This window comes from Pristis pectinata, chromosome 34 (assembly GCF_009764475.1).
Source record: "Pristis pectinata isolate sPriPec2 chromosome 34, sPriPec2.1.pri, whole genome shotgun sequence".
Classification (NCBI taxonomy): Eukaryota; Metazoa; Chordata; class Chondrichthyes; order Rhinopristiformes; family Pristidae; genus Pristis; species Pristis pectinata.
The window spans coordinates 5,737,380-5,757,911 of NC_067438.1; the positions used below are offsets into that span (position 1 = coordinate 5,737,380).

Sequence of the window (20,532 nt, forward strand, 5' to 3'; positions counted from 1 at the left end):
GGTGAGTCTCTTCATTGGTTCTTGTAATGGGTACAGAGCAAGCTGGCCTGCGTTGCTATATTTTGAAATGTCCAAATGCCTCATTCGCCGCTTCTCTGGACATTTGATCCCCTTTCATTGATTTTCCTCCTCAAGAAATTCTTCATCCTCCATCAGATTTACCTCGCTGTGTTCTGTCCATGAGTATATTTGGTCTGTCTTGTTCTCTAGCTTATAAGCCGCCACTTCTTACTCCCTATTTAGCCTGCTGGTTTGATCAACTTGATGTCGGTATTGCTGTTTCACTTTCAATGTCTGAATTTTGCATCCACTTCATATTTGCATAATTTGAAGTTGGCGTGATGTGAAGGGAATTGAAGAACGTAGACTTGGTGCAGAAAAGTGGTGCTGAGATGGAAGATCAGCCAGAATCCTATTGACTCTCACTTTCTCTGGGATCTTATTGAATGCTGGAGAAGGCACAAGGTGCCGAATGCCCAGCTCCTCTTTCAATTTCCTATGTTCTTGAGTCCACACATGTCCAAAAATCAACTTGCATTTATAAATATCTAGTTAGATGTTCCAAGGTGCACCAGAGCAAGAAAGCACGATTCAGTTCAGTGCTGTAAAAGCATGTTGGTTTGTTCCTTGATTTTAAAAGCTCTTTTTGTTTTGAAACTCCATTTGTACGTAAACACTCATCATTGTGATTATCTGTTTGTTGCTGGTCCCCATCAGTTTCTGAGGGGTTACTCTCAGAAATTCTGCTTCATGTAGCGATGGGACTCTGGACTTGCTCCCGTGGTTCACTCCTGTTCTCGGTTCTGCCGATTCCTTACAGGAAGGGAAGGGACCCAGCCATTGGAAGTATGTCACTGGATGTAAATTTTGGAAGTCCCTATCCAACAGCACCGTGGAAGTACAATTGCCCGGAGGACTGTCTCTGTTCAAGGTGGTAGCTCACCAGCACCTTCTCTAGGGCTGTTTGGAGTAGGCAATAAATGCTGCTCTGGCCTGTGATGCCTGCATCTGGAAAGAGAAAACTTTAATAAAAAGACAAAATTTTAAGAGGGCCCTTTGGTTTTAGAGTCAAAGAGTCAATATGAAAGTCATCCCTTCGTCCCACCATGTCCACGTCAACCATCAAATATCTCTCTATATCCATTCTATTCACCAGCACTTGGTCCATATCCTTCTCTGCCTTTGCAATTCAGGTGCTGCTGAGTTAATCCTGCCACATGGTACCCAGCTGCTTCCAGTTTGTCGGGCATTGGATAGAGCTGGGCAACGTGCGTGTACCCTGTTGGTGTACACACTTGTGACCAGTTAGCCTATTGACTAACTAGACTTCAGTGATCCATCCCATAATAGTACTCATCAGTACTTCTCATATTTCCTTATAGCATAAAGGGCCATTTGGCCCATTGAGTCTCTGCCAGCTCTGAGCAATACCATTTTTTCCTCCCACTTATCTCCCTGTGATCTATTCTTTCACATATCCATTAACTACCCCGTGTACATTTGGGGTCATTTACAGTAGAAAAACTAGCATGTGTGTGGGAGGAGATTGAATAACCAAGCAGTTACAGGGAGAGTGTGCAAACTCCACACAGCACTGGAGGTCGGGATTGCAGGAGCTGTGAGGTAGCTGCCGTACCTCTTGTGCTATTGTGCTGTCTACAGAGACTCTCCTTCACTTACCTGGGATGAGAGGGGAGAGTGGGCAGGGGACAGTGGGGGTTAGTCACTGGGTGACATAAACTGTTTTGTTCTGTATCTTTTTACCTCTCCAAGATACAGTGAGAAAGCACTGTGTGTTATTAGCTTTAAAGCCCACCTCGCTTGTTCATGCATACAAAGGGAAGTTAGGTTTTTGTCAAGGCATAACCATGAAAGTCTGCTTCCTCACAATTCCTGTCATTGTGTGCACAGGTTTGATGGGAGGTCTGCACTAGATTTAGTTACACTGGAGTTTTTTCTTCTGGCTGGAGTCCGCAGATAGGTGCAAGCTGAGGGTCTGAATGAGGTCTTGAGGTTGCTTCCTGTTTTGAGGTGCACAGTGACCTCTACGAGCCACATTGAAGCGCATCAGGGTCTCCTGTCACCGCCTGTAGCACAGGGGGCCGAAAATAGCAGGTGGGGTGATTCTGACAGGTGTGCCGAGACCGGGAGTAGCTGCTTATTTTGTGATTGGTGCTTTTTTCCTTCCTTCCCCTCGCACCCCTGAAGAGTGAAGGATCATCGGTGGATGTACACATCAATGTGGAACAGAGTCCCATCCAGGTAACTTCACTTCCTCGTTGTTTCCTTGTCTTCCATCTCGATCATCCATTCTAACCTTTAACTGTGCTTCTGTCTTAGTAATCTGCATTCTTCGTGGTGGGCACACGAGGTTGGTGCATAAGGTGTCAAGAGACTAGATGTAGTATGAATTGAGCTTGGTCAACGTAGCCCAGACTCCCCTCCTTATTTCCATTTGGAAAGACGGAGATGGAAGTTGCATCTGTGGAATACTTAGACTAGAAGCTGGAACACCTCAAGTATTTTCGCCATTTGGGAATTATTTGCGCTGTGCCTTATGCAGTACGTCTCCAAAACTTGATATAATGGGTTGATCTACACATATTGTTTTCTGTGTTGTAATCACTCTAACTGTATTTCAAATTATTTCATTTACACCTTATTAATTGCGAATCTCCAGTCAGTGTAAATCCAAGGTTTTGATGCCTGTTGCATCTAATCCTATCAAAGTCGCATTGAATCTTTTGTTACTCGCGCTCTCAGGCTCATTGGAAGTTATTCTGCTGGTTACCGGTGTTCTGTGTTCGGGAAGTTGGCATTTCTTAAGGATGCGATTAAGTGGCAAAGGAGTGTGAAGTGTACTCGCTTTCAGTTGAGAGGTTAAGTCTGTTCCCTCAGATGAAATTAGAAGATCACATTTTGAAGAAAAGCAAGGGTGATGATCTTGGTTTCTTAGCCAATGCTTATTCTTCATCCAACGTTGCTAAATACATTTTCACCTGGTGTTTGTGGGAGCTTGCTCTCCATATATGGTCTGCTGTATCACCTTCAGTACAACAGTTCATTTTTGACTGCAAAGTGCTTTGGATGCCCCCAGGGTACTGTATACGTGCAAGTCTTTCTTCATGAAAGTGTTTTTTTTTAAATACTAGGTTTGCTTAATAACTTGTTTTGGACAGTGGTTCTCAGCAGTTACCTCTGTAAATATGATGCATTCTAAGGGATGCCATGTCAAAACTTCTTGAAGATGTTATGGTAATAGAAACTCCTCCTTGGAACTGTACCAAACACTCCCCTCCTCTGGTCCTTTGCCCCCGCAACCCCACCACCCACCACCCCCCCCCCCCCCCCCCCCCCCCCCCCCCCCCCCCAATCCAGAAGGCTGTTTTAAAAGCTAATGTCTGCAGGTTACAAAGGTGTGTTTACCTTGTCTGGATCCAGTAAATCGCTGTTTAATGTGTTGGTGTTAGCCCCTGGATGGGCTGGTCTGTCCTTATGGCAGGATGCTCCACTTGTTTCTCACCGTCCAGGATAGGGAGAAGGAAGGGGGCCAGGAGTCCAGCTCCAGAGCGGCCTTGCCTTCGGCACACTCTTGCCGTCTGAGTGTACGTGTCGGGTGAAAGACGATGTTGCAAACTGTTGACATGACAAATAACGCTGGTAGGGCAGTACTCAGGAACACTGTCTCCAGAACTAAGCTGCAGCTCTGGAAGAGATGGGAGTAAAGTTGGTGTGGAAATAGGATGTTTAACTTTGGCCAGTGTTTACAGTTGAAGGTACTTGGGTCACTGAAGATTTGTCGTTCTTTATCGAGTTTCTATCTTGGTATTTTTATTGCTTGTGGAGCTGGAGAGTTACCTACTGTAGTTTGAAGGGGCAGCGAGAATTTACTCCTGTGACGGCTGTGGAGGGATGAAATCTTTTAAGTTGCCTAATATTAAAGGACACTAATACACTTGCGCTAACTTTACTAATTGCTTTGTGTTTGGTGCCATTTTGTTATGTCTTATGCTGGGAGGTTGCTGACTTGCATCTCTGATGGCTTTCTTACCTGGCTATGGACGGAGTAGGCAATGTTTGTCTTCCCTGAAGCCCTGTGCATTCTTGCATCACTTGGAATGATCATCTGCTTGGGCAGTGCAGACACAAGCCCTTGAGCTGCTGGGGAAGGAAGAGCTGGAATTGGCTCAGGGGCCACTGCCTGCTGAGTCCTGTGGTGGCCTTGCACAAGCACCTCTTGCAGATTGTTTAGCCATTTTAGAAGGAGGTTGTTTACTTTGCTGGGGAGAGATGCAAAGGACCTAACAATAAGAGGTTGTTCTGAGCAATGACATGGTAGATTAAAAGATGACATTAGAACAGAAAGGTAATGTGGATGCAGTAAGACTGAGGTACTTCCTCCAGAAAAGCCAGGCCTTAGGGCTGACCGATGAACCTCTCTGATGTTGACGAGATGGTTCCCCCTCTCTAGCAAGAGGTCAAACTATGACCCATAACACAAGATGCCCACTAATGGGGGAGGAGGATTTCATTTTAACCAGATACAGGCAGTTGCTGGGTACATAAGGTTCCATTCCTGAGAACTGTCCATAAAACAATGTTTTTTTTTTCTGTAGATTAGAAAGGAACAAGTTCCCCCAAAACCAAGATAAAACTCAATTGTCTGTAGTTGAGCCTCCCCTACCAGATGCACTACTTTTTCTCTCAGTGCTGCATCGTGTTGTTGTACATTTTTCTATAGCTACCCATATGATATCGCTCTGCCTACACTTACTATAATTTTATTTATTGAATATCTTCTATGTTCACCCTAACACTACCCATAATGAAGCTAATAGAACATACAGGTTCTACCCGGCTTACGACCGCCTGTTTAATGTACAACTTGCACATACGGATAAGCGATTGCAAGACCAGTGGGCCGGATTTGCCGGCTGCTGTGGGCTGCAGGCATCTTCTGCCGGGTGGGAACTTTCTTAGCCGCTGCATTTTCAACTTGCAAACTGTTGGGGTTCCGAATAGTTCACAGGAATGGAAGCCTTGCCGTAACCTGGGGAGGACCTGCATGCTGTATCCAGTCGTTAATGAATAATACAAGACATTTTAATATTGCTTGTTCGGCTAACAAAACATTTATGGGAGAATTTGTGTAAAGTCGGGTTTCCTTAAGTCGGGTCTTCTATAACCCAAGGAGCCCTTGTATTGGATAGATTGTGGAATTTACCCCCACGGGGAGCAGTTGGGGCAGCTCCAGTTTAGGGAAGTAGGTAAGACACGAGGGGGAAAGGAACAGAAGGGAGTGGAAGGAGATGCGTGGAGCTTAAAGACCGGCATGGCTTGTTTCTGCACGATAAATTCAATGCCATTTAATAAACGTTTATTGTGATACTGTGAGTGTACTGCTTTCTTCAAAGGCCTGGTTGTACTTCCATCCCCAACTACACTGTGTTCCTGGCCCCACTTCTAGCTCTGGCTGAGTGGAGCCTCCATCTCCTCCACTCCCAGCCAAGGCCACCTTGCAACATCCGTGGGTCAACCCCTCCATTGGATCTGCAGAGGCAAACTGGAGGCGGGTGCACCCCAAGCCCACCCCTCGCACTCTGGAGGCCAACTTTTCTGGAGGCTGCCTTTCGCTACAAAAGCTGAGCTTCCCAGAGCTCACGCTAGCATCGGGCCGGAGATGTGTGCAAAGCAAAAGTGTGCCACAAGTTACTGACGCACACATGCAGTGTCACACTTTTTATGGTTGCTTTAATCCCTCATCGTCTGTGATGATTCAAACCAAAATTGTTTTGTCATTGAAGCAAGATCAAAACTCAGTGTGATGGTAAAGGTGTCGCTCCCTTTGAATTGGGACAAGTTTGCTTCACTCACTTCTCCCATGGGTGCCCATGCTCAAGGTTTCTGCCTTCCTGCCGCAGTGATCTGAATTTGGCTAATTCTCATGCTTGCTTTTAAATGCAACGGACTCTGTGGAATAACACCGTTCTGCAGGAGCACAAAGATGTGCTCTATCAATGGTCAGGCCAGACGTACTCATTGCTGATGACACTTCTCTTTGTTTCCACAGAGTGAGCCACGAGTTCGCCTGGTGTTGGCACAGCACATGCTGAGGGACATTCAGGGTATCTTGAACAGGCTGGAGGTGAGGACCAAGCTTTGTGAAAACCCTACATTTAGAATTTTGTAACAAAGAGCTGGAAATACTCAGCAGCTCAGGTAGCATCTGCACAGGGAGAAATTTTGCCCTGCTTGATGTGACCAGCAAAGACCTATAGTAGCTATGTAAACTCCTGCCTTCAATTCTATACGTGGGATATTCCTTGAGGGAGATGGTTTTCATGGGCATTTTTAGAGCTGGTAAATCCGTTCCTGAGAACTGTCCATAAACTGTATTTTTTCCATAAGGAACAATTTCCCCAGAACCAGGATAAAAATCTATTGCCCGAAATCTATTGCCTCCCCTTCTGGATGTACTACTTTGTTTTCTCACAGTGCTCTATCGGGCTGTCATCCATTTTCTATAACTACCCTTATGGAATTGCTCTGCATACACTTCCTGCAATTTCACTTCATTGAATATCTTCTGTGTTCATCCTAACACTACAAGAGGTGGAGGTTATGACCAGTTGTACGAGGGAAGAAAGACAGCACTCAAATAAGTGATCGTTAAATAAACAAAAACTTGTACTTGTTCTCCAGAGCACAAAGGGGTAAAATAGAATAAATTTAAGAGTGAAGATGGGGGAAAAATTGTTTCTTTTGATTGAAAAATCTATAACAAGAGCATAAATTCAGGTTTAAAAACCCAAACATGGAGGAAGTGTGGTTATTGAGTTTAAATTAGGGAATACATTCACTGTAAGCGTCTCTGAAAGCCAAGTCAGTTCTTTAAGCATGAATTAGGTTAACACAAGGAAGAAAAATAATGCTAATGTAGACACAAGAAACTGCAGGTGCTGGGATCTGGAGCAACAGACAATCTGCTGGAGGAACTCAGCGGGTCCAGCAGCATCTGTGGGAGGAAAGGAATCAGGTCTGAAGCAGGGTTTCAACCCGAAGCTTTGACGATTCCTTTCCTCCCACAGGTCCTTCTCGAACCGCTTAGTTTCTCCAGCAAATTGTTTGCTGCTCAATAATGCCAATGTGCTGGCTTTGTTAGAGGTCAAGAGAGAGGATTTGGAGTAGGCCTCTATAACTTGGAGCTGATATAGCACAGATGGATGGGCCAAAGCACTGACTTTGAGCTGCAGTTTCTATGATATTTATTGATGTGTCTGGGAAGAGAACATTACCAAATATCACTAGTTTGCTGACTTGGTCTACAGCCTATTGTTCTGAGATACCATCGCCAATGCATTCTACAAATTTGTCCACCAATCCACGTCTGCCAACTTGTTTTGCTCAATCTCTGTGAAGGTTAAAGTCTCCCATGGTCATCGTTGCTTGCAGGGAAGGTTTTGATCCATTGATGGATCACAGATAACCAAGGCTGGGAGATGGATATTTACCAAAGTTCAGCTCTTAGATACTTAAGGTTGGGCGTTGCCATTGCTGTGTATCCTCCACTTAAGTTGAGGTGTTCCCTGCACCAGCCACACTGGACACCACTCTGTCTGCTTTGGATTTTGATTTTGCAATCCAGACGATATAAAACCTGTAGAATCATGCAGGCAGAAAGCACTTCAAAGTTATTTTATGTGTTGGGTAAATTAAACAAGTCATTTGTCATAGTCACACAGCATAATAACAAGCCCATCACCCTACCGTGTCCATGTTGACCATCAATTACCCATCTACACTGATACGGTTTACCAGCATTTAGTCCATAGCCTTCTATGCCTTGGTGATTCAAGTGCATTTGCAGATACTTAAATGTTGAGAGTCTCTGCCTCCACACCCCCTCAGATGGTGCGTTCCACATTCCCACCACCCCCCTGGGTGTGAAAAAGTTGTTCCTTCGAACCCCTTACCCTAAACTTATGCCTTCTAGTTTTAGACAACTCCGCTATGGGGGAATGTATCCTACTATCCATCTATGCCCCTCATAATTTTGTAAACCTGGCCCCTCAGCCTCCTCTGCTGTGAGGGAAACAGTTTCTTCTCGTAACTGCAGTGTTCCATCCCAGTCAATGTCCTGGTGAAATATTTCTGCACCTTCTCCAGCGCAGTCATGCCCTTCCCATGTTGTGGCACCCGGATACTTGTATTGAGATCTTGAATACCAAGACAGTAGAACTATCATTGATGCATAGGCGCAAAAGCAGAATGCTGGAACTCTGAAATTAAACCTTAGAATGATTTGTGCAAATGTGCTGATTTGCGCCATCATACCTGTCCAGGTCTGTGACACCACTAATCAATTGGTCCTCATTTCCTATTTTCCCAGACCCCTATAGATGCTTTCCTTGCAAGCATATATCATGTTGAAGGCTGCTGTAGAATCTAATCCTCCAGTAGGTGCACTTTGTGGAGCACAACAACCCAGTGTGGAGGTTTTTGTTCCCCTGGTCTGCTCTTGATCTTTACCTGAAATCAGTGTCTTTAGGTTCCTGATCTGAACAACACTGGAACTGTTACCCAATTGTTGTCTGAAGCCCACTTTTGATTTAGACAGCCATTGAATTTCTCCTCAGTGATTGCCCTCTGTACTCCAAGAAGGGCAACGGCAAAGTCTCCAGGCAATTGAAACCCCTCAGCCCGAGAGGACGTAATAGTTGGAAATGCTCAGCAGGTCATGCAGCATCTATAGTGAGAGAGAGAGAGAGAGAGATGCTTAACATTTGGGGGAATCAATGATTTTTCAAAAGAGGTACAGGCAGTCCCCGGGTTACGACTGGGTTCTGTTCCTGAGAACTGTTGGTAACCCGAATTGTTCGTAAGTCGGGAATGAACAGTAACAATGTGTTGGAGAGGATCACAGAAACAACGGTGAGGGGAGACCGAGCACGCGCGGGGGAGAGGGGCCACCAGCCGGCCTCACCGATGCAGTGAGTGAGTCTGTTCAGCCCTCCTGGCTCTGCCTGGCTCCACCCAGCCCCCGATGGTTGTGGCTCGGAGGGGGAGGGGTGAGAAGGCGTGTGGAAGTGTTCAGTTCCCACCCTGCAGAAGATGCCTGCAGCCCCCCCCCAGCAGCCAGCAAATCCATCCTGCCGGTCTCCCAAGTGCTCGTTCATGTGCTCGGGGGTGTCCATAAATTGCGTGTTTATAACCTGGGAAGGCCTGTATATTAAAGCAATGTGGATAGATGGCAAGATAAGACAAATTGGGTTGAAACAGAAATGGGGAGACGAGATGGCAGATGCTGGAATCTGGAGCAACAAACAACCCGCTGGAGGAACTCAGCGGGTCGAGCAGCATCTGTGGATGTAAAGGAATGGTCGACATTTCAGGTCAAAACCCTGCATCAGGACTGAGACTGGAGAGACGAGATTCCAGCTTTGTTTCAGTCCTGATGCAGGTTTTGACCCGAAACGTTGACCACTCCTTTCCTCCCACAGGTGCTGCTCGACCTGCTGAGTTCCTCCAGCGGGTTGTTTGTTGAACAGAAATGGACTCCTGCAGAGTTTGAAGTCGTGAGCCAGCAAGTCGCATTGTCCAGTCCAGTCATGTTTTCCTCAAGTGACTCCCTCCGCTCTTTTCAAACCTTTTCCAGGGTCAGGCAAATGGCACTCAGCAGGAGTCGGCACAGAGCCCTGCGGATTGCCACAGACGCTGTAGGAGAGCCAGCACCGCCAGCTGCACCAGTAGCTGGAGAGACCATGGAGACATCCAGCACAGAGCCTCAAGTAGCTCCGGCTACCCTGCCTCCGGAACCCCCACAGAAGGGACCGTTGAGGAGGGCACGAGTACCTCAGAGGGCACCGAACCAAGCGTGGGCTTGTCGTCGGCGACCACACAGACTGAGGAAGCCCCGCCTGGGCCCAAGTAAGTGTCGGATCCGAATGGGTCAACCCAGTTCACTCACCAGATTTCTTCTATTTGTGTTGCATGTAAAGAGCTCTAAAGGGAACTTGTAGTGCATGCACACTCCTCACAAGTGTCAACTCTGGCCCATCGGTTACCTTCTTAGAAAGTTGGATATTTGACTCCATCAATGGGGACTTGAGGCCACAACCTAGGGTCAGTGCAATGTCGGAGGTGCTGACTGAGATGTTCCGTGGTTCAGTCTGCTTGCATAGGTGGAGGGGACCTTGCAGCACTATTTTGAGAAGGAGAAGGGCATTTTGGCCAACCTTTACCCCTCAACTACTGTCCTGGACGACATCTGCCTCTCAGCCACTGTCCTGGGCGACGTTTGCCCCTCATCCAACATTTTATTAAGCCATTTACCACATTGCTGTGCAAAATTGTGCATTGTCATTACAGTGCAATTAAATGCAAGTCTTTATAAATGTCCAAATTGTGCCTATTTTTGGAATGAAAAGCTATTTTGTGCAAACTATTTCACAAGGTTGGGATTATGGTGCTCCCTTGGGTTTGGTGGTGACATCTCACAGTGAAGTACAATATATTTTGATTCTACGCCAGTAGGATGGGAAATACTGAAACTTCATTGAAAAGGAATGTTTTCAAACTGACAGCACCAGCTGGGGGAAGGGTTTTCAGGATAGAAGCCTTGATTATCTAATGGAAGTTGCAGCTTTATGGATACTACAATAATGGACATTAATGGCACAACAGAGGAGACAGTCCATAGAGTCCATTTGTGTCCTAGCTGCCTATAAAAGAAAAGTTTTTTACTATATTAGTTAGAGTCTGTGGCCTTGTAGGTTACAGATTTGCAGGTGTTCATCACTCACGGCTGAAATGTGATGAGGGTTTCTGCCTCTACACCTTGCCCCGTAGTGAGTTCCAGATCCCTACATTCATCCAGTGGGTGATTGTCTTACTAACCTCCATTCCTTACCAATCACCTTTAAATCCACAGTTCCTCCGGTCAGTTTTGTTGTGTTTGCTGCACATTTCCAGCATCTCCGCAGTCTCTTGTGTCTCCATTTTACGACTCCACTGCGAAGTCCCTTCAAGGCATGTTGACTTTGAAGAGGTTCATCCCGCTCTCTTTGATGGGAGTGCGTGAGACCCTCTTCTCACTGCTCCCCCTCTGGTTTCTAATACTATTCTTTATATGGTTCCTTCTCTCTTCACTCCAGTCTGATGCAGGGATCTCGACCTGAAAGTTAGCAATTCCTCCTCTTTCGCACCACACCCCCCCCCCCCCCCCCCCCCCCCCCCCCCCCCCCCCCCCCCCCCCCCCCCCCCCCCCCCCCCCCCCCCCCCCCCCCCCCCCCCCCCCCCCCCCCACACACACAGATACTGCTCGACCTGCTGAGTTCCTCCAGCAGTTTTATTTTTGATACCTTAAATCTACATCCCTGTTTAATTGACCTCTCTGTTTTGAGGAATCTACCTTCCCTGTTCAAACTATCCAGGCACTTCATCAATCTTCCCTCTCTGCTTGGGGAATAGACCATCCCTGTTCACATTCTTCAGTCATCTTGATTAAATCTTCCCTCATTCTCCTTTTATTCCAAGAAAACAACCCTATCCTAGATGGTCCCTCTTCAAAACTAAATTCTCCAGCCTTGGCAACTCCCTTGTAAATCTCCTCTAGACCCTGCTATCACAAACTCCATAAGATCTTCTGACAGGGAGCAGGTCGGGCAGACTGAAGATCTTTTATTTTTATCAGTATTTATCTAACTTACGTGAGAGGTTTAGTGACATTGCAATCTCACTGTTAGTTGATGTGCTTTAAAAATCCCAGCAGTGGCTGGTGCAAGAAATCTCTGCCAATCAAGGGCTAAAAGCCTGTCTGGCCAAGTGCTACCTGTTCCCCCTCTGTGAATTGATCCTGATTTAACAGAATTAGTTGATTGTCCAGGGATTGCCTTGTGTGTTTGACCACCTGAGCAGCAGCATTGGAGACTATGCAATCTGTTGGCTCTATCCTCGTAGGATGGCAATTATTATTACCGCGGTGGTGGGTCCACAACAACTCACTTCTCTCCTGTTGGTCCCTGCAATGATCTAACTCCCCTTCTGCCCTGAACCCAGTGCTTCCTTTTTTCCCCAGCCTTGCTTTCCAGCAACTGTTTGCTTGCTGGAAGACTACCTCCATCCTGTGACGTGCCCAAGCTGTCACAGCGCATTTGGTGTAAGCACCATTCGTACAAATCAGTGTTCTTGTAAGGTTTCTGGTCCTTTGCAGCCTAGGTGGTCCCATAGCTCTCTGAACTAATCCTCTGTGCCAGTAAAGATTTCTTTAGCTGCCCGGTGCTGCCTGACATTATCTTGGTTGGGGAAAAAAAAATTACCTGAAATAAAACCAGAAAATACTAGTAATATTCAGTGGGTCAGGCAGAGTCTATGGAGAGAAGCTGCTGATGTTTCAGGTCAGTGACCTTTTATCAGGAAAGAATCCAAATCTGTTGATTCTGGTCGTGGAAAACTGATATTATCAAGGTGGTTAACATTTTAAAAATGCCTCAGGAAACAGCAATGCATATCGACATACAGCAGGATCATTATCTTGAAAGTTCAATTAGAAAACATTTGCAGGCGAAGAATTTGAGCTAACTATTTGGAATGGGGGATTAAGAAAGGAATTGTTGTGGAATACCGCGAAGCCTTTGCAATTCAGTCAAAATTCAGGAGTGGAGGGACGTGACATGAACCAGGCAGGCTGTGTCAAAGTTTGTGCGCTGACTTGCCTTTTGCTCTGTCCCAGTCACCCATCCCCTACAGAGTACCTCGAGGTCCTGATGGAGCTCCAGCGGGTAGAGTCGAGATTGCAACCCTCGTGCAGAGATACCAGGAGATCCTGAGCACGGCCACAACCGCAGACTACAACAACAATGTACGCCCATGGATACGTAACCCCTCTTCAATCCTCTGTGTAACTTCACCTGCATGTTCTCGCTCTCTCAGACTTTCCAGGGATCTTGGTGATGGGTAGCAGGATATTGGTTGGCCATTTGGGACTGAGGTGAGAATTGTCGTTCACGGGAATTCTCCACCTCCAGGTGGCCTTGGATGTCGTCACCAAGTATAGATGATCAGTAGGTTCCTGGATGCCAGAGGAGTTGGGGATCAGGCAGAGAAGGAGATTAGCAGCAGTCTTGTAATGCATCTGGGAGGTTGAAGCAAGACAAGGCAAGATAGTGTAAATGGGAGCATATTGAGTGGTGCTTTAAAAGAAAGGGATCTTGTTACAGACATCCACAAATATTAAAGCTAACAGGACAGATTAAAAGGGCATACTGGATGTTATCCTTTATGAGCTGAGGCATAGATATAAAAGCAGGAAGGTTATATCAGAACCGTAAACAAGACTAGTTAGGCCACTGCCTGAGTACTGTGTATACTTCCATTTGATACATTAGAAGAAAGGTGTAAGGCTGATGTCCCATTGCGTCAGCCGTCATGCTGCACAAGGCTCTTCCCAATCAGGTGAAAGAAGTGACAGAGATTTATGTTGTCTGTATTAGCTATGAGATATGGCAGGGTGTTTTCTTGGGGGGGTGGGGGGGATGGGAAAGAGGTTTAATAAGCAACATTATTAGGGACATATTTCCCTTAGTAGAAGAGTCAAAGACCAGGAAGCATAGATATTAGATGGGGAAAATCTTTTCACCAAGGGGTCTGGAATGCACTGTGTGAGAGTGTGGTGGAGGCAGAAATCCTCATCACATCTAAGAATTACTTGGAAATGTAGATGGAGAGCTGTGATCTGCCGGGCTATGAACCTCGTGCTGGAAGGTGAGGTCAGGCTTGTTTTGACCAGCACGGGCAAGTGGACTGAATGGCCTATGTGGTTAAACCTTTGATTCTCTGATTTGCTTAGAAGGCCTGTGTAACTTGCTGCAGCTCCAATTTCTTCCGTTCCTTGTCTGTTTCCCCATTTCAAGATCTATTCAGCCAGGAGGAGAATGTTTCAGAACATGGGGACATCTCGAGTGGCCGTCAGAGAAGATCATGTCTGATCTTTATCCTCCCACTTGGCCCCCGCAGACCCTAATCCCTTTCAATGACACAAAGCTTCAGGTTGAAAGCTAGTAACTCAGCCAGTGTCCACTTCCTTTGGGAGGGAGAGAGGGCTGCACTTCTACCACCTGAAGAGTGCTTCCTAACTTCTCACCATGGCCGATTTTTAAGGTTACAGACTCTACTGTCCCTGGGTCTACTACCATCTTCCTACTCCCTGCTGTCCTGCTGTGTGAACACCTTCACGAGAAAGACTACAGGGTTCAAGAAGGCAGCTCATCACCAATTTGCCAAGGAGAGTCGGGTGGGCAATATATGCTGGCTTTGCCAGCGATGTCCTGAGAACTGAGTAAATAAACTGAATTGTTGAGTGTGGGTTTTCAGGCTCCTGTACCTCTTGCCCAATGGTAGTAACGAATAGAGGGCATGTCTCGGATGGTGAGGGTCCTTAATGATAGATGCTGCCTTTTTGAGGCACTGCCTCTTGAAGATGTCCTCGATGGTGGAAAGGGTTGTGCCCGTGATTGAACTGCTGAGTCCACAACCCTCTGCAGCCTCTTGCGATCCTGTGCATTGGAGCCTCCATACCAGGCAGTGATGCAACCAGGCAGAACACTCTCCACCATACATCTTTAGAAATTTGTAAGACTCTTTGGTGACATACTGAATCTCCTCAAACTCATGGCGAAAGTAGAGCCATTGGCATGCCTTCCTCACGATTGCACAGTTCACAATCCCCTCGGGTAAAGAAGTCTTTGCTCATGTCGGTCTGAGATGGCCGACCCTTATCATAGGACCCCATGAGTGGAAAAAGTTTCTTTCACCTGTCAGTTTCTTTCTCACTCTATTGAGTTTGAAGGATGGTTACTTGGAAGATCTTGGATGAAAGCGTACCTGGGGAAGTGGGGAAGATCAACACCTTAAAGGAGAGCAGATCTAGAAACTGGGGAGAATTAATGCCAGTTATGTATTTACCAGTGGGCTCCCCCACACCTTTCCTTCCAACAGACTGAGAGCAGAGAAGAAGACCAAAGGATCATCAACCTTGTCGGGGAAGCCCTTCGTTTCCTGGGCAACACCTTTGTGGCTCTGTCCGACCTTCGCTGTAACCTGGCAGCCAATACCCCTCGCCACCTGCACGTGGTGAGGCCGATGTCCCATTACGCTTCACCCGTGGTGCTGCAGCAGGCTCTGCCCATTCAGGTGAGTTACCACACTGGGGCCTGTCCACAGAGGGCCAATGGTGGGGGATTGGAGCCTTGCTGTATGTGCCTCAGACCACGAGTGCACTGATGGCTACAGACCAACAAACCTCCACAATTGATCCGTCAGGGACAATAGAGTTATACAATTAAATAGCACAGAAGCAGGCCCTTGGCCAAACTCATCCATGCCGACCAAGTTACCTACCTGAGCTGGTCCCATTTGCCTCTGTTTGGCCCCCATCCCTCGAAACCTTTCCTATCCTTGTACTTGTCTAAATGCCTTTCAAGTATTGTAATTGAAGCCGCCTCTACCACTTCCTCTTGTATTTCATTCCACATAGCCACCACCCTCTGCATGAAGAAGTTGCCCCCTCAGGTCCCCTTTAAACCTTTCCCCTCTCACTTTTAAACCTTTCCCCTCTCACTTTAAACCTTTCCCCTCCACTTTAAACCTTTCCCCTCTCACTTTAAACCTTTCCCCTCTCACTTTAACCTTTCCCCTCTCACTTTAAACCTTTCCCCTCTCACTTTAAACCTTTCCCCTCTCACTTTAAACCTTTCCCCTCTCACTTTAAACCTTTCCCCTCTCACTTTAAACCGTTCCCCCTCTCACTTAAACCGTTCCCCTCTCACTTTAAACCGTTCCTCTAACTAACCTGGGAAAAAAACTTTGGCTATTCACCTTATCTCTGCCCCTCATGATTTTATAAACCTCTAAGGTCACCCCTCAGCCTCCTACGCTCCAGGAAAAAAAATTCCCAGCCTTTCCAGCCTCCTCACCAAGCCCTCCAGTCCTGGTAACATCCTCATAAATCTTTTTTCTGCCCTTTCCAGTTTAATGACATTATTCCGATAGCAGGGAGACCAGAACTGCACACAAATAGTCCGACTGTGGACTACCACCATCTTGTACTGCTGCAACATGACATCCCAACTCCTGTACTCAGTATTCTCACTGATGAAGGCAAGTGTGCCGGGTACCACCTTCCCCACCCTGTCTAACTGTGTTTGCCACTTTCAAGAAATTATGTGCCTGCGCCCTTGGGTCTCTCTGTTCTACAATACTCCCCAGGGCCCTACCATTTACTGTACAAGTCCTGCCCTGATTTGTCTTACCAAAGTGCAACAAGTTGCATTTCTCTGAATTAAACTCCATCTGCCATTCCTCAGCCCACTGGCTCAGATCCCATCGTAATCTTGCATAACCTTCTCTTACTATCCAGTATCCCATTAACTTTAGCATCGTCGGCAACCTTACTAACCAAGCCACCTACATTCTCCTCCAAGTGAATCAGAATCAGATTTATTATCACCGACATATGACGTGAAATTTGTTGTTTGTAGCAGCAGTACGGTGTAAAGACAAAAATCTATAAAGTACAAAAATAAATAAATAGTGCAACAAGAAAGGATAATGAGGTAGTGTTCACAGGTTCATGGACTGATCAGAGATCTGATGGTGGAGGGGAAGAAGCTGTTCCTGAATTGTTGAGTGTGGGTTTTCAAGCTCCTGTACCTCCTTCCCGATAGTAGTAATGAATAGAGGGCATGTCCCGAGTGGTGAGGGTCCTTAATGATAGATACTGCCTTTTTGAGGCACTGCCTCTTGAAGATGGTGGGGCGGGTTGTGCCTGTGATGGAGCTGGCTGAGTCCACAACCCTCTGCAGCCTCTTGTGATCCTGCACATTGGAGCCTCCATACAGGTGGTGATGCAACCAGTTAGAACGCTCTCCACCGTATATCTATAGAAATTTGTAAGACTCTTTGGTGACGTACCAAATCTCCTCGATCTCCAAACAAAGTAGAGCCGCCTGCCATGCCTCTTTGTGATGCGTGGCTCACAGTCCCCTCGAGTGAAGAAGTCTCTGCTCGTGTCAGTCTGAGATGGCCGACCCCTTATGAGCTGTAGGTGTCCCAGCCAGGGTAGAGGACAGGGTAGCGTGCCTCCATGCAGGTGTGGGGGGGGTGTGCACGTGCTGCCAAGCTGCTGGCTGCTCTGCCCCTCATGTCTGGTACTAAAATTGCAGCTCTTTGTCCTTCCAGCAGATCAATGTCGGAACGACGGTCACCATGACGACAACGGCAACCGGGTGCAGCCACAGCGCGAGGGACAGTCTCCAGCCCCAGCGACCACCAATGCGACTCCTCCTGCACAGTCGCCGGCCACAGGAGACGCAGGAAGCCCCAGAGAGCCAGGGGCAGCAGGGCCAAGGCCAGGCCCCCCACCCCCGGGTCATCCGCATCACTCACCAAACCATGGAGCCCGTCGTCATGATGCAGATGAACCTACAAGGAGGTGCGTCCCCGGGGGGCTGCGAACCTGGGGCTTTCTGGTTGCACTGAATCCTAGTCCGGGGGGTGGGGGGCTGCAGATAGGGGGTGAAGTCTTTTGTGGGAGGGGCCGGACGTTTGGCAGGTGGTCTTCCATCCAGTGGGTGGACCCCTCATGACAAAGAAGTGACCCACATCTGATGTGTGGCACACAGGGCTGTCTTCATCCTTTGTTTCAGGAGCTCACGTAACATCTCAAACCTGACTGCTCTTGGTGGGCCACAAACAACACAGTAAAATTCCAAGAGTCTGTTCGAAAATCCTGATGGTTTGGCATCTGGCTCAAGTGAATTTTGCAGCACTCCCTTTTGACTCAGTAGGGCCCCTATTCCCACACTTCCCTCTGAATCATTGGGGCTCCGGTTTCTGTGCTCCCAGGGCCCTGGTTCCAGGGCTCGTTTCTGAGTCGATGGGACCCCAGTTCTCCCCCTCCCTTCTGACTCAATAGGTCCTTGTTTCCGAACCAATGGGGCCCCGCTCCCACCCTCTCTTCCGCACCGATGGGGCCCCGTTCCTGCCCTCCCTTCTGACTCCCATTTTGACTGGAGCTTTTATTATCTACTGTGAAATAAAATTGTATAGGAGTATTAATATTGAATCACTTCCAATAGTCTAGAAAATCTGCTTCTTCAGCACCACCAAAGTCCTGAGTGTATCGGATTAAGAGTTCTATTGGACATGTATGCATGCATTCTTTGAGCTCAATGATCACTAGAGGCCACCTGCCCTTTCTGCATGCCTCTGATTTATTGCCAATCTTGTCGATGTCAGCTGTCTGAAGCAACTTGAGACGACAACCTTCTGATGTTGATTTTTCCAACAGATTCGGCCACACAGGGGAATCCTTCTGCAACAGCCTCTTCTGCCACAGGGACCTCCGGACCAGGTAATGCCATAGCTGCTCATAACGTCACCACTGCAGAACATGTTCAGTCCCTCTCGCTCGCTCCTGGCCGCTGACAGTTCGTATCCTACTCCTGCGCTTGCTCTGCTGCTGGCTTACAACATATCTGAAGTAACCAACAAAGACCTGGAGTAGTTCCCAATAAAGACCCTCGGGTTTAAAACAGGAATCTCCCAAATACTCCCACCAGCCAGTTGAGTGCAAGTGCTAGCCCACTTGAAATGGGAAATGCAGCAGCTGATCCGAGTACAGCACAAGCTTCCCCAAACAGCGTGGCTGTAATGGCTTCCTTGTCTCTTTTCAATCACGTGGGCAGAAGAACAACATTGGGCTGGTCACCTCCCCTCAGGCCACTGCTTGCATGGTTTGTAGAGTAACATCCTGCAATTCCCGCTACTTTCTTTTGGCTATGTTGTGCTGTCTGTCTAGGGGATGCTGCTGAGGCCAATATTATTGACCATTCCTGATTGTCCTGAATGCTGAGCCAGGCCATTTTGCAGGGCAGTTAGAGATCTGCCACATTACCATAGATCTGGAGTCATTTATCTGTAAGGCAGAATTTCTCCAGATGGATTTTTAATAGAGTCATAGAGTAATACAGCGCGGAAACAGGCTGTTCAGTCCATCTCGTCCATGCTGACCAAGATACATATCTAAGCTAGTCCTATTTGCCCAGTTTGGCCTATATCGTTCTAAACCTTTCCCATCTGTCCAAATGTCTTTTAAATGTTGTTATTGTACTTGGCTCAACCACTTCCTTTGGGCAGCTTGTTCCATATACGGACCACGGTTTAAAGAAGTTGCCCCTCGGGTCTCTCTTAAATCTTCCCCTCTCACCTTAAGCCTATGCCCTCTGGTTTTGATTGCCTTTCCCTGGGAAAAAGACTTGAGTACATTCACCCTGTCTATGTCCCTCATGATTTTATACACCTCCATATGGTCACCCCTCAGTCTCCTATGCTCCAAGGACTAAAGTCCTAGTCTGCCCAACCTCTCCCTATAACTCAGGCCCTCGAGTCCTGGCAAACATTCTTGTAAATCTTCTTTGAGATCTTTGCAGCTTAATGATGGTGGTAGTTTTGTTGTCGCTATTTTAAAATATTTTAATTAATTAATTTAAATTCCCCAGCCACTCTGACATAATTCATACTTGTGGATCTGGACTGTATGTACGGTAACATAACCATTATGCTATCGTATTCTTTCATTCTTGAATCCCCTGCCTTCAAACTCCTTGCATCTTACACTTTACAGAATCTCCACAGGTGTATCTCTTGATCCACTTGTAGACAACATTTGCCTCTGATTGAAACTTGCTGCCTTTGGCACAGTTTATGATTCATTATTACTTTGTTATCTGGTTCCATAGTTATTAACTACAGCTGCACTGCTAACTCACCACTACTTTCAGGTAACAGTTGCTGTAGATCAACAGCAATGATGATCCTTTCTCTCATGCTTATTAATTACCCTGGTATCAGCTTCTGAAGGGATAATAGAAAACGATATTTCCTTAATTTATTTTAACTGCTTAGTGTCAAGCTAATAAGAGCTTTTACGAGTACAATTTCATAAGTTTACACACAATGTTAAGATAAAGATATCTTTATTAGTCACACATACATCGAAACACAGTGAAATGCACTTTTTTGTGTTGAGTGCTCTGGGGGCAGCCCGCAAGTGTCGCCATTCTTCTGACGCCAACATACCATGCCCACAGCTTCCAAAGATGTTACAGGTTGGAAGTTGTGGGCATGCTATGGTTGGCACCGGAAGTATGGTGACATTTGCAGGTTGACCCCAGGACACACTATGCAAAAAGATGCATCTCACTGTGTTTTGATGTGTGTGTGACTAATAAAGATATGTTATCTTAACAGTGTGTGTAAAGTTATGAAATTGTATTCATAAAAGCTCTTATTAGCTTGACACTAAGCAGTTAAAATAAATTAAGGGAAATATCATTTTCCTTTAATCCCTTTGGAACGTGATACCAAGAGTAATTAACAAGCATGAGGAAAAAGGATCATTGTTGGTGTTGATCTCGAGCAACTGTTACTGAAAGTAGTGGTGAGTTAGCAGTGCAGCTGTAGTTAATGACTATG

General features: G+C 46.7%; 1 protein-coding gene across 1 annotated transcript in view; it reads left to right on the plus strand.

Moving 5' to 3' along the window:
- The window catches only part of LOC127586117 (large proline-rich protein bag6-like), an 87,952-nt gene that overhangs the window by 35,022 nt on the left and 32,398 nt on the right, over positions 1 to 20,532 (plus strand). The window contains 8 exon segments of the mRNA XM_052043964.1: positions 2,209 to 2,262; positions 6,071 to 6,145; positions 9,656 to 9,927; positions 12,731 to 12,798; positions 12,801 to 12,859; positions 14,995 to 15,189; positions 17,236 to 17,488; positions 18,347 to 18,409. Of these exon segments, the coding sequence (XP_051899924.1) occupies positions 2,209 to 2,262; positions 6,071 to 6,145; positions 9,656 to 9,927; positions 12,731 to 12,798; positions 12,801 to 12,859; positions 14,995 to 15,189; positions 17,236 to 17,488; positions 18,347 to 18,409 (1,039 nt within the window).